This window comes from Anabrus simplex, chromosome 1 (assembly GCF_040414725.1).
Source record: "Anabrus simplex isolate iqAnaSimp1 chromosome 1, ASM4041472v1, whole genome shotgun sequence".
Lineage (NCBI taxonomy): Eukaryota > Metazoa > Arthropoda > Insecta > Orthoptera > Tettigoniidae > Anabrus > Anabrus simplex.
The window spans coordinates 1,662,825,955-1,662,840,552 of record NC_090265.1 but is presented as its reverse complement, the minus strand read 5'-3'; the positions used below and the strand labels follow the sequence as shown (position 1 = coordinate 1,662,840,552).

Here is a 14,598-nt window from a genome sequence, read left to right as displayed (position 1 = left end):
TTGTGGACGGTGACACCCGCATTCAACCATTCACGATACACCCTGGACACGGTTGATTGTGTGAAGCCGAATTCCCACACTACTTCCGAAATCGCACTTCCCATCCGTCGGGCACCGACCACCATACCCCGTTCGAACGGTGTCAGCTCACGACGACGTTCCATGTTACACCTGTCACATGCACAGCCACTGCTCACAAGGTCTCCTATACAACTGCCGCTGGCACAGGGGGCGTGTGGTGCGCAGACAACACACCTGCGCATGAGTGCTCCGCTATCCCATGGCATTTCCTCAGTCAGTGTAGTTCGAGTTTCTATCGTCGCCCAAGTGTTCAATTAATAACCACCCGTATAGATATTACACATACAAAAATTGCAAAATAAATATCACACCCGACTTTCAAGTTTTAAAGGGGGGTTATATTATACCATATTCTTTTATTTTACTGGTGAAACACAAATTCGAACTTCGGTCTCCATCAACAATCAGTTTGTTAACGTATATCAGTTTAACAACCGGTCTGAAGGAATTGGTGCCTACCGGATGAATATCACCACAGCCTTAAAGTAAGGCTACAGTGTACTTCGTGTATTATAATTATGTTACTCTCTCTTTCGGCTCTTTATTATTTTTGTGTTATTTCTTTCTTTAATCTCTAACATCCCTTTGTATCGTTCTTTTCAATTTCATATCGGTATAAGTGGACTAATTTCATGTTTTACTTCTACCTAACAACAGGTTTTATTAAAACGTGTTGTACAATTGAAAATTCAAAGTTATTGAATATAATATATTTTTATTTATTTCCCGTTTGAAAGAGGCAAACTTCAGGAAATCTTTACATTTCAGGAAGACTGCTCCATGCAAAACGAGCAATTCATTTCGAACATTTCCACGTTGTTAGCACAGTTGCAGTCACGATCCGTCGAGTACGAATGTGGTGCGAGGGGGCCTCAGTGAAACGATTTTGTAATAACGCCTGAGTGGAGAAAGTTGGTCTGGCTCCAGTAGCGGGCGAGACACCGTGATATGTCCCTCACCCTCTCGTCCCTGCGGACAATCAGTCAGAGGTGAGACGGGCGCACAGTGGCTAGCCCGCTACCATACCACTGCTGCCAACCCGTGCTCCCCCGGCAATGTAGAATCGACGAGAATTTGAACACAGAGCTTTCTGTATCTAGAGATTTCCACGGATTTCCACTGTCCGAAGTATCTTGAAGGGCCAGCCTGGACTATATAAATATGCGAGACCTTCTCGAAGAGTTCAGTGTGTAAGTAAGCGATTGAGAGTAAGTGGTTCAGTACGATGAGTTACAGCGTGGCGAATTTAGTGCCTTGGAGCACAGAAACGCTGCGTGCGAACCGAGAGACGAGGGATAACGGAAGGAGACTGCCTTGTGTGTAAGCGAACTCTGTGCCGCGTACGGACTTGTATGACTGTGTGTCACGCGCGCATGAACTGTGCGGAATGAATTTATTCGTGAATTGCCCTAGGGCTCGAGTGACAGTTTTAGGAGTGTGTGTAGTGTAGTTGAGTGAGGCTGTAAGTGTCAGCTGAGAAAGACTGTGTATATATTTATCTTATACCCCTCCATCGTGTTGCACAAGACATAAGAAATGGGGTATTACACTTTCTAGTACTGTTTGTTTTTATACATTTTCGATATGGTTAAATTTAACGTTCGACGGACTTCGACGAAATTCCCGAATTTGAAAGCCCATATACTCTTACCCTATTTGAACTCACTCAATTCTCTACATGACTCCTTCTGACAGAAAATACATTTATGATGTTGACGCATTGTGCCTACAAATATATACCTTTGGATCCAAAGCCAGGCGTCACACAGAGCGCTTTCAGTGGCGTGACCGGAGACTTCTGGCTACATAATAACCAGACGACTTTGAGTGACATTTTACTATGTTTTTTATACTGTTATAATTTTAATTAGTACGAAAGGTTCCAAAACTTACCTAATTCCTCTTCGTGGACTTTAGCTGCATCTTCAATTTTAGTTTCCAAGTCTCCTATTTCGCTCTCTATTTTCCTGAAAAATTATAAATAATAGACATATATTATTTATTAATAAAAGCCATCTATCCAGATCGAGACAATACCTTACTGAAGTGATTAAATTAAACGATCATGCTGACTAGTGAGACTGTCATTTACATCCCGGGTGATTACAAGTAGATGGTTATAGAATGTTACGTGAAAGGGATTGGTGAGGAATATCTGCCTTGACCTGCACAAATTTCACACTGTTACCGAGATTTTAATCTAGAATGCACTATTAGAATGGCTATTCTAACCATTTGATCCATAGAGGTGCCAATCGAATACTCTAGAAGCTTCTACATATCTAATTGCCACAGAATAGGGAAAACATTTCCAGATAGCAAAAATGTCTTCCTGACGTTCGAACAACTTACTAAGGAGGCTTATGATTGTGGGATTTTTCAAATAAAAAATTACGTCCTTTAATTTAATTTCCGCGTCAAACTGTAGGTCCCGTTGCTTTGAGCAGAATAACAAGAATTACGTAAAACAATAATATTTCTTGTATTTACACTGACAATAACAGACAACTACAGAACACAAGCAGTCACAGCTTGATTAATTCATAACTGCGAAGTGATCGATGAAAGGTTCACTTACTCTGAACACATTTCTATGTATTAATTATGTCGATTTTGCGACAACCATTGTGATACTTAGATGTTAACCATGGTACTTTGACCAAACTTGTTCACATTTCCAATGATTTTTCTACTACTTGCAAAAATATATTGCATACTACATATGGCCAGATACTGACCAGAACACAAATAAATTATAAATCTAGATCTAGGATATTCGATGCAGTAACTTGTTTCGACTTGGACGTAAAAAAATGAAATGTCGTATGGCTTTTAGTGCAGGGATATCCCAGGACGGGTTCGGCTCGCCAGGTGCAGGTCTTTCTATTTGACTCCCGTAGGCGACCTGCGCGTAGTGATGAGGATGAAATGATGATGAAGACAACACATACACCCAGCCCCCGTGCCATTGGAATAAGCCAATTAAGGTTAAAATCCCCGTCCCGGCCGGGAATCGAACCCGGGACCCTCTGAACCGAAGGCCAGTACACTGACCGTTCAGCCAACGAGTCGGACGACTTGGACGTGAAAAATATCTTTAAGAGATCTGAGCTATCTATTTCTTTTTTTGACGGGAATCATCCTACTTCTAATATGCTTCCTTGTATATCACCTCTCTTTTCCACCTCAGTCATGGATATTGTCACAACAGACCTGCAGAAAACTGCGCCTTGGACTTAACTGTTCGCTGACGATGTACTGTTCGTCTGTGAGGAAAATACATCCTTTCAACATTAAGTCTAAGCTTGGAATGATCACCTAGTAGAAGTCGGCCTACGGCTCAATATATAGAAAACAGAATATCTGACTACAAATCTAAATGATTTGGATATCATTAAAACAACTGTCTTGATCTATCAAAGACAATGGCATTTATGTAAGCTCACCGGACAAAACATCAGTCACCCTAGAGCAGGGCCTCTCAGGGTGCATGCGCGTGGTGCATGCACTGCGCACGGTGCAAAAGACGACCTCGCTTGGTTGACCAGAGTGCAGACCCCCCACTCCTCGATTTGGAGCAATAGCGCTTACTCTCTCTTTCCTCACGCCTGTCTCGCTCGCTCCGCCTGTCCCCCTCTGCCCCACTTGCGCCGTAGCGCTCCAAATCCGGGCTGACTTGAGCCGAGTATAGGCGAGTTGAGCCGAGCTTAGCCGAGTAGCCCAGAGACGAAGCGTTGATCCGAGCCATGCCGAGCGGCAGCGATGCACAGTGCACGGAGCTCTTGCGCTTCTATCTGCACGCGTGAGATTTTGGGCGTTAGAGAGGCCCTGCCCTAGAGCGTACGCACAGATGGATCGTTAAGCCTGTACAGACTCCCGTATTCAACCACACGTGCACTGCTTCTACGTGAGCATAAAGCAGTAGCGATCAGTGAAATAGTGATGTTTCAAGCGGACAGTGTACATCAACATGGGTAGATGTAAGGATGTTACAGAGTGGCGAAAAGGCCGTGCCCGTGGCCATACATACGGTATGTAAAGCTGCTGTACTTGTTGGTGTTTCTCAGCGGGGTGTTCAACGTGTCTACAGGCAGTCGTGCACTACAAGTGGCCGCGAAACACGACGTCAGAATTGTGGTCGGAGAAAGGGGAGCGGAGAGGCGTTTCACAGTTTGTGATTCAAAATCGCTTCCAAACCCGACAGAAAATGTTGCAGTCAGTGAAAGAAAGTCCATCCCAACCTGTTAGCTAAATAACATAGCGACGGGAACTGCATGCTATGAATGTTTGGAGTTGGTCAGCTCGCAAGAGGCCATTGCTCACAAAGGCACATAAAGCTGAGAGTCTTCAATGGACTAGAAATCATCGAAAGTGGACAGTAGCTGACTGGCGGGATGCAATGTGGCATGCCGAATCAGATTTTTGCCTGTATTTCAATGGCGCACGTCGTCAAGTGCACCGAAGGCCAAATGAAACATTTCATCCTGGAGGTGTGCAAGGTTAGGTTCAAGCCGGAGGTAGGCCTGTGATCTTTTAGGGGTGTTTTTCGTATCGCGGATTGTACCTGCTTACTGAGGAGACCACTAACATGAACCAGCGTGTTTATTTAAACATTCTGGATGATCAGGTGTTGCATTTCAGTCAACATCTGCATGAGAGTATGCAAAGTTCACCGGGCTGGACGCATATATGACTGGTTTTGTGAACATTCCCTCACCCTATTACATCTCGATTGGCCTGAAAAATCACCTAACTTAACCCACACTTCAAATCTGTGGGACATGTCGGAACAGACGGTAAAACTCCGACATCAGTATCCCCGCAATTTGGCGGAATTGCGCTATCACATCCAGAGCGAGTGGCTTAAACCGGATGCGAAATACCTGCACAACCTTGTGGGATTACTTCCTAACCGAATCCAGGCTGTTATCAAGTCCAGAGGCGGAGTAACACGGTATAAAATGATTATTGTAATGACTTTTCCAAGCGTGGTAACATTTTTGTCCTGTGAGCTTACCTTGGATCAGCAATTGCTGCTGACGGAAACCTTCAATGCGGAAATCTTAAACCGCTTGCATGGCATTCTTTGACTGATGCAGATAGTGACAATAACATTCCAGGCCGGATCAAGTCGAACATATACCTTTGTGCAGCCCACCCACTTGCCCTGTATGTTGCCGAATACTGGCCGTCGTCAGTGGAAGTGGAAAAGCAACTTGCCGTCATGGAAACAAGAATGCTCAGATGGACATCGGACTTAACACTTCATGATCATGACGAAGTTCACAGCTAATATGGAGTGACACCTATCAGTGAAAAGATGGGAGAAAGCTGTTTATGCTGGTAGAGCATGAACTTCGAGCAGAAGGTCAGTGGCAAAGACTAATTTTGCTTTGCAAGTAGATTCGGAATGACCAGAAATACAATAGAGAGAGCGTTGACTCGACACCCTGCATGATCATCTTGAAGCTGCAGCCCAGTACGCTGAACAGGTACATGATCATGTAAAGTGGCCACAGAGAGACTGAACTGTAGACCTCGCCAGCATGTGGGACAATCGCTGAGAAATAATATTGTGCACCAATACACACCTTACATAAGAAAAAGATACATCTGATGTCAATAACTACACTGTTACCAGCTGCCTACAAAATTCTCACCAAAATATCACTCACAAAAATTGATAAGCAAACAGCCAGCTAATAGGTGAATAAGAGGCAGGTTTCAGAAAATATGATAATGTGTAGAACAAGTTTTAAATTTCAAAACCATCTTACAGATACGTAAAACCAGGCAAACTGTGACAGTTTTTGTAGATTTCAAATAAGTATATAATTCCTTATATATACAAACACTTTTTGTTGTGCTGGAAAGATTTAGAGTAGGTAAGATAATAAGAAAATTTTATCAGACAGACGCTGACTGACAACCCTTAGAAAGTTAAGTTCTTACGTGAAATTTCTAAACCCTTTAACATTAAGACAGAGGTCAGACAAGGAGATTGCTTGTCTCAATTATTGCTCAATCTTGTGCTAGAGAGAGGAATCCGAACCTGTGAAAAGAAAACAAATGGGATTAATATCGGCAAGCTAGTTATAGATCAATCAATCAATACTGATCTGCATTTAGGACTCACCCAGGTGGTAGATTCCCTATCTGTTGTTTTCCTAGCCTTTTCTTAAATGATTTCAAAGAAATTGGATATTTATTGAACATCTCCCTTGGTAAGTTGTCCCAGTCCCTAACTCCCCTCTCCATAAACGAATATTTGCCCCAATTTGTCCTCTTGAATTCCAACTTTATCTTCATATCAAATGTTTGGCCTTCGCAGATGATCTGGTAATTCTCTCCTACAATAGGCAAAAAGCAATAGAGTCCCCACAAAACTTTCATGTATTTGCCTTTAAAACTGGACTCCAAATCCCATATGTGTAAATCCGACACATGGAAGGATCTCTTCGATACTTCGACTAACAAACTCTGCTAACTCAGTTTGGCAAAATCTTTCAGGCAAATAAATTCAAATACTCAGGGGAAATCCATCCACCCAGATTAAATCGTGAAGCAAACAGTGAATTTATAAATTACAAAAGACCTATAGAATCAAATGGAACAGTTAACATAAAAATTCTCTCGGAACTCTAAATTAAAACACTGTGATTAAGCCTGAAGCATTATACTTATCAGAAACCCTGATCACTGCAGGCAGATTACTAACTAAAAATTTAGAAAAACAAGGAAGTAAAAACCTTAGAAAAATCTTTAGACCAGTATGCATAGGAGTGTGGATGAATAGGAGGTCTCTGAGTTATGCCGGCATTCTAATAAAATATCTGACACTATTAGAAAAGGACGATTGAAATTTTATTGCCATATTCAAAGAATGGACAACGTAGGACTGACTAAAAGATATTTAAATATGCCTTCTCACTAAAAGTAAAGAATAACAAAATAATAGAAATTGAAAAAGACTTTCAAGAAATTAACATATCATACAAAAATATATGGGACAGACCTAGCTTTAGAACATTAGTGAACAAACATAATTTTGCTGTTAAAACCAAGATGAGAAATAACACAGCATGGACGGAAGAACGGAAGACAGATCATAACGAGAGTAAGAGAAGAAATCAAATTCAGATGCTAAATAAGTTCAATCGCTCTCCTTAGTTGGGCACAAAGTTATACAAATAATAATAATTTAATACTCCCAGGACATGTATAAACCTCACGATGATCATATACATTTACACTTGTTCTCTTGACGAGTGGTTCTTGTTAGCAATAAGGAAGATGGCTGTTACCTGCAGATGTCCTCTTGATGTCTCAGTCTGTTCAGTAGACTCATATTCTCATCCAGTAACTTGTAACTCTGCTCGGTGCGCACTGAATCCGAGCGACCAACCTGCTGGCCTTGAGGGTCGCGGTCCCGTTCACTGTCACTGGAAATAATAATAATAATAATAATAATAATAATAATAATAATAATAATAATAATAATAATAATAATAATAATAATAATATTTAAATAAGTGATATTTAAAAACTGACAAGTTCAAGCACCCAGGATAAGCCATTGAACTAAATATTTCAAAGATAAAAGCCCTGAATCAAAAGTTGCAGAGGTGAAAGTAGCCTGTCATTTAATAGCCTATCATTTAACCAGTGACATCTATAAAAATTATTGTTATCCATCAAAACATTCGGCATTACTCGATGGTCATTTTCACACATGATCACTTTATAAGTAATACGTAATAAACGTGTCCTGTGACACTTTGATTTCTTCATGGAATTGTAAATTAATATTGGTATACGTCACTGGACAACACAAAATCTTCCATTCACCCTCTTGAAGCCAAAGACTAGCCGCTAGTTCTACCACGAATCATGGAGGGGAGGAAGACGTAATGGCATAAGGTCTTCCGAGAAACCTTCTAGACGGAAAAACTTAGAATTTAAAAAAAAATATTTAAGCTCTTTAGGTCTTTTTCAATCATGAAATTAATAGCGTTTCGCCCCAATGTAGCAGTGGGCTCATCATTTGGATAGCTAAACCTTTCCAAGGCGTCGGCGACTAGTGCGCCGTTGAGAGACCACTGCAAGGCTCCTATATAGGACAATGCAGTGATTGTTCACTAGAGGAAGCATTTTCAGTCGATGAAATTAAATTATGGTCCTTCCGGGCACTTGATTTTTGAGATATTGTTGTTGAGATTCAATCTGAAAAATTAAGAATATCGATAACCCTTAAATGTATAGCATTACATATGTGCAAAGGAGAATTTGGTTGCCTGTTATGTCTGCTTTACGAATTTGCAAGTGTGCATTTACTTCTTCTTCTTCTTCTTAATCTGTTTTCCCTCCAGGGTTGGCGTTTCCCTCGGACTCAGCGAGGGATCCCACCTCTACCGCCTCAAGGGCAGTGTCCTGGAGCTTCAGACTCTGGGTCGGGGGATACAACTGGGGAGGGTGACCAATACCTCATCCAGGTGGCCTCACCTGCTATGCTGAACAGGGGCCTTGTGGAGGGATGGGAAGATTGGACGGGATAGACAAGGAAGAGGGAAGGAAGCGGCCGTGGCCTTAAGTTAGGGACCATCGCGGAATTTGCCTGGAGGAGAAGTGGGAAACCACGGAAAACCACTTCCAGGATGGCTGAGATGGGAATCGAACCCACCTCTACTCAGTTGACCTCCCTAGGCTGACTGGACCCAGTTCCAGTCCTCGTACCACTTTTCAAATTTCGTGGCAGAGCCGGGAATCGAACCCGGACCTCCGGGGGTGGCAGCTAATCACGCTAACCACTGCACCACAGAGGCGGACTGCATTTACTTCTACCTTGCAAAAAACACGCTGAGGGTCGCTAGTGTATTAGAAATGAATCTTTTATTTTATAATTTTCTTGCTAACCAGCTCGAGTGAAGCTAAACTTTAAACAGTTAAGATCAAATCAAATGTGGTTTACCTCAGAGAATTCGTGAGGAAGGACATCCTTAAGAGTGAAATGTGGCTGCAGCTAGAGTAGTCGTGCAGCTTTGCCTAAACAGGTACGTAAAACATTCGAAACTCTTAACACTTTGACTGATTGAAATAGATAAATAAATATTTTTCTGATAATAATGTATTACTTTTGGAATGAAAGCCATCATATTTCAAATAAAAGGTAAATAGCGTATTTAAGGGTTAAATCAGTCTAATGTGATTCTCACTGTATTCTTAGTGCATAGGAAAAGTCCTCTCAGTTTTAAATACTGCGTTGATGGGGTGAAATTTCCTTTTGTGGATCATTGTAAATACCTAGGTGTTAATATAAAGAAAGATCTTCATTGGGTTAATCACATAAATATGATTGCAAATAAAGGGTACAGATCTCTGTACATGGTTATGAGGGTATTTAACGGTTGTAGTAGAGATGTACAGGAGAGGGGATATAAGTCTCTGGTAAGACCCCAACTAGAGTATGGTTCCATTGTATGGGACCCTCACTAGGATTACTTGATTCAAGAACTGGAAAAAAAAATCCAAAGAAAAGTAGCTCCATTTGTTCTGGGGGATTTCCAACTAAAGAGTAGCGTTACAAAAATGTTGCAAAGTTTGGGCTGGAATGACGAGCTGCTCGACTAAGTGGTATGTTCCGAGCTGTCAGTGAAGAGATGGCGTGGAATGACATCAGTATACGAATAAGTTTGAGTGGTGTCTTTAAAAGTAGGAAAGATCATAATCCGAAGATAAAGTTGGAATTCAAGAGGACAAATTGGGGAAAATATTCGTTTATAGGAAGGGGAGTTAGGGATTGAAATAACTTACCAAGGGAAATGTTCAATAAATTTCCAATTTCTTTGGAATCATTTAAGAAAAGGCTAGAAAAACAACAGATAGGGAATCTGCCACCTGGGCGACAGCCCTAAATGTAGATCAGTAGTGATTAAATTGAAACTGATTGTGAACTAAACAAGTAATTAAGGAGAAGGAGAAAAGGCAGTAAAATGTCAATAGACCAATACAAACCTTCCGCTAGAGTCAATTAGTCTCGTAACCTCATCAGGAGCATAGCAGTAGACCGGTGTCTGGGTCTCGATGGCAGGAGAAGCGGCCAAGGGCGCCGCCGTCTCTACAATGACGTCCTCCACGTCGACAATGAGTGCTGCAGGCTCGTGGTCTCCTGAGCTGGAGGGATGCAGACGAGGCTCGGAGGTTGCACGGGTCTCTGGAACATAAGACACAGTAGAATAGTAGATGTGATTGGTCTCTTCTCAGATATTCCCAATACATCTAGCAAACAAAATAATACCAAGATATCAGCCATTTCTCAGAATTTCTTTTTTTCTTCATCTTGAAACAGCTCCAGGTTCCCAGGTGCGGTGAATGAGCGTTCTACATTTACTTTTGTTATTACGTTGAAAGCCACTTTCGTTATTGGCTTAGTTTATGTCAACAAACAAAGCAAAGTACGCTCCATTCAGTCCGACCCGCGGTGTAGGGGGCAACGCGTCTGTCTGTCACCCGGCGGTTCCGGGTTCGATTCCCGGCCGGGCCAGGCGTTTTTAATTGTTAATTATTAATATCATTGGCCTGGGGACTTGGTGTTTGTGTCGTCCTTAACGTTCCTTCCTCACATTCAACACACTACACTTCCGCAATTCCACTTACATGCAGCTTCCTCTCATATGGTGAAAGGAGTGGCAAAAGTTCTACAGAGGTCGCGCCATGAGCAAATACCATTAAAAATAATCTGGAAGGAAGGCAAAGGCTTCCACCTTGGCAGTTGAATTAACCTGGTACTCATTTTTGGTGTAAGCTGATTGAACCTGAGGGCCATGTGCACCTCCGGAAGTGGATAAATCCCGTGTCTTAAATTTGTCGTTTCCTGACGAACTTGCGCCCTCACGAGTGAACCGCCAGGCCAGGCAGCTCCGCTTAGTGACATTTAGAGTGCACTATTGATTGTTATTTAAAACTATCCGAAAACTGTCAAAACATGACGGTCAATGGGGTAAATATTTAATGAAGTATTTATATATATATATATATATATATATGACATTCTTTGTACAATTACTTTGTTTTCGCCATAAGACCTATCTATCTCGGTGCGACGTAAAGCAACTGGCAAAATAAAATGTGCAGTATTTCAACTTTAAGGACGTCAAACGTCCGCATTCTTGACGTTGCAACATATGACATGGCTGAAACCTGCACGTTCTAGTGTTTCCCCTTGAGCTTTATTGATCGTGATACAAAATGCCAAGCGAATTGGAAATTGGTGCCACTTACGAAAGAAAATGGAAGTTTCTCATATGAAGGAGTTAACTCATGTCGAGGGATAATATATCTCTGCCTACTTTGAACGTACAATGCACTTATCGAGCGTTCGGGAGCAAAATGGTGGCTATTCCTGTCCACGCTTCCAATAAAACACGAAGCCCTAAAGTGAAGCACTTTAGAATTAAGCAAATACATTTTTTCCAGTGCGCACGAGACCATCGATACAAAAAGGCATTCTTGATATTTGTATTGTTTTGTTGCGCCACGTCTAGGATTTCATTAATATAATGAAAGTTGTTTCTGGTTTGCTATGTGCACAATGTCAGGCAAATCAGATTTGAAAATTGGCACATTACAGTGTGCTCGTAGTAAAGGTACAATCCTTTGAAGTACTACCATGGGTGTTATTCTACCACCCCCACACAAAGGGGGACCCAGTCGACAAGTGAAGGATTCAGCGCATGGACAGGGAGAACTGACCGAGGGCCTATGAAACTACCATTAATGGAATAGTCATTTCTCTGGAGGTCTCTTTGCTTCTTAATCATGGCCATCCATCAATACTACAATTCTCAGCCTGCAAGACCACATCAACCATCTGTACTCTAACGCCCCTCTGTGATAACATGTCTCTTAGACATGGTCATCCATCAATACATCACATCACAATCTGCACGGTTGCTAGTTAGTATCACATCACACATTTTATATCGCTAATTTCATGACGCAAATTTTCAGATGACCTTCAGTGTAAAGACAATTTTATGTTTACAAAAACGCCATTCAACTAAAAAAATAACTTAATAGTAAGTTAATGGAACGTGGTAGCTTCACATCTAAAGTCTTAATACCATTCACACATACCTGCAATTAGCTTCCTGTCCAGAACTCGAGCGTTGCGTGCTTACCAATATAATATGATTAGCAAAGAAGAAGGGAAAGAAGAAGGTAGAAGTGACGGTAGAATGTCGAGTGGTAATTGATGTATATAGTCGTCTAACCTTCCATATTGGCTGAGTCCACCTGCCCCAGCACCTCGACGTCGTTGAGGGAGAGACTGGACGGCTGATGGGTGATGGTGGAGGAGGATGTGCCTCCACCAGACATGTTGGTAACACTGCCGGCTGATTTGGAACGAGACAGGCCCAATCCTTCACCATTATCCTGTGTTCCTGTGGAATAGAAAAATATCGTGCACAATAAATAGCCGAATATTAATATCACTTGAGAGAGAAGGATGATTACACCAATCAATTAATCGGTCAATAAATAAATAAATTAAATGAATCACAATGAGCTGCATGCACGGCTGTCACCCAGACGGCATATTCACTATCAGCTTGCTTACTTCGTCTTTTCTTAAATGATTTCAAAGTACTTGGACATGTATCGAAACTATTTCTTGATAAATTATTCCAGTCCCTAATCCCCTTCCTATAAAATGTACACACTGGCGGAAAAAATCCAAACACCATGAAATAAGGAATGTAGAATACGGAAGTTTTAGCAATACATTTGTCGAGGTAACATATTTAATTGATTAAAGGTGCAAGATTACAGGTTAATATCCGTGCGAGAAACGCCATCGCAAATGTGCCATACTGGTCCATTAAAAAACCGGTGTAATCGCCTGACTGTTGCATGCAGGCATGCATTGTGTCGTGCAGGTGCCGGATGTCAGCTTGTGCGATGGAGTTGCATGCCTGTTGCACTTCGTCTATCAATAGAGAGACGGTTAATGCCAGTTGTGCATGACACTGGAGTTGTCGTCCAATGACTTCCCACACGTGCTCGATTGGGACGGATCGCGTTATCGAGCAGGCCAAGGCAAAATGTCGACACTCTGTAGAACACATTGGGTTACAACCGCGGCATGGAGCGTGCATTATGCTGCTGGAAAACACCCCCGGGAATGCTGTTCATGAATTACAGCACAACAGGTCGAATCACCAGATGGACATCTGCAGTCAGGGTACGTGGAATAACCACGAGAGTGCTCCTGCTATCATAGGAGTCCAGACCTCCCGGTGTAGGTCCAGTGAGTCGACGCCGCACACAGGCGGAATGCAGGCGCTCAGTTGTGGTGGTGATTACTGTTTTAAGAGAGAGTACAAGTAGGCAACCATCCTAGCACTAATCAGAGGAAAAATAATGGAAGGGATCAGACACTTCGAAAAATGAATGCATCGGCTAAAGAAAGACAAGGGCCAAGAAGGGCGTGAAAATGGAAGACTCCGTAGGCCTCGAGTGCTCTAATACCGTCGGAGTCGGAAAAGAACAAGACTTGACCAAGGGAGGTCGGATAGGATAGACGAAAGTGAGAAGCCTGACACAAGTAAGTGGAAGTAATGACAGGACTCAGCTAAGGGCCTCGTGGTGACCAACCCACTCTCCCAAGTTCAGAGCCCCTTGAGCCCCTATTAGTCGCCTTTTACGACAGGCAGGGGATACTGTTGGTGTTATTCTGCCACCTCTTCTAACCAACACACAGCTATCACTGGTACTGAGGCAGAACAGGCTTTCAACGGAAAACACAACGGAATTCCACTCCATCCTCCAATGAGCTCTCGCTTGACACCACTCAAATCGCAGACGGCGGTGGTTTGGGGTAAGTGGAATGCATGCCGCAGGGCGTCTGGCTCGGAGCTGTCCTTCAAGCAACCGATTTCGAACAGTTCGTTGCGTCACTGTGGTGCCAACTGCCGCTCGAATTGTTACTGCAGACGCAGTCCGCTGCGACACATCCGCACGCCGAATACGGCGGTCCTCTCCTCTCGGTGGTGGGCCGATGACCTTCGATGTTAGGCCCCTTTAAACAACAAGCATCATCATCATCCTCTCGGTGGAGCCACGGGGACGTTCGGAGCCCGGTCTTCTTGCGAGCGTACCTTCTCGTGACCACTGCTGCCAGCATGCGTGCACAGTGGAGACATTCCTACCAAGTCGCTGTGCAATAGAGCGGAAGAAAAGTCCATCATCACGTAGCCCTATTATACGGCCTCGTTCAACCTCAGTAAGCTGTTGATACCGGCCTCTTCGTCGTCGTAAAGGCATTCTTGACTCACTAACAGCCACTCCGTCCAATCTCATAAGTAACTAAATCTCTCGCACAGTAAGTTATTTAAAGCAACCCTGATATGCAACGGCATGGGACCGCTACAGGCGCACGCTAATGCGATTTGCGGGAAATTTGAATTAACGTCATCTTTCAGATGTATAAACACGCATACCAACGTTTGTTAATCGAGC

At 42.7% G+C, this 14,598-nt stretch overlaps 1 protein-coding gene across 1 annotated transcript in view; it reads right to left on the bottom strand.

Moving 5' to 3' along the window:
- Positions 1-14,598, bottom strand: part of LOC136858667 (serine-rich adhesin for platelets) — a 500,703-nt gene that overhangs the window by 135,373 nt on the left and 350,732 nt on the right. The window contains exons 8-11 of the mRNA XM_067138381.2: positions 12,351-12,521; positions 10,093-10,291; positions 7,386-7,523; positions 1,975-2,048 (exon numbers count right to left, since the gene is read on the bottom strand). Coding sequence (XP_066994482.2) covers positions 1,975-2,048; positions 7,386-7,523; positions 10,093-10,291; positions 12,351-12,521 — 582 coding nt within the window. The remainder of the gene's footprint in view (positions 1-1,974; positions 2,049-7,385; positions 7,524-10,092; positions 10,292-12,350; positions 12,522-14,598) is intronic.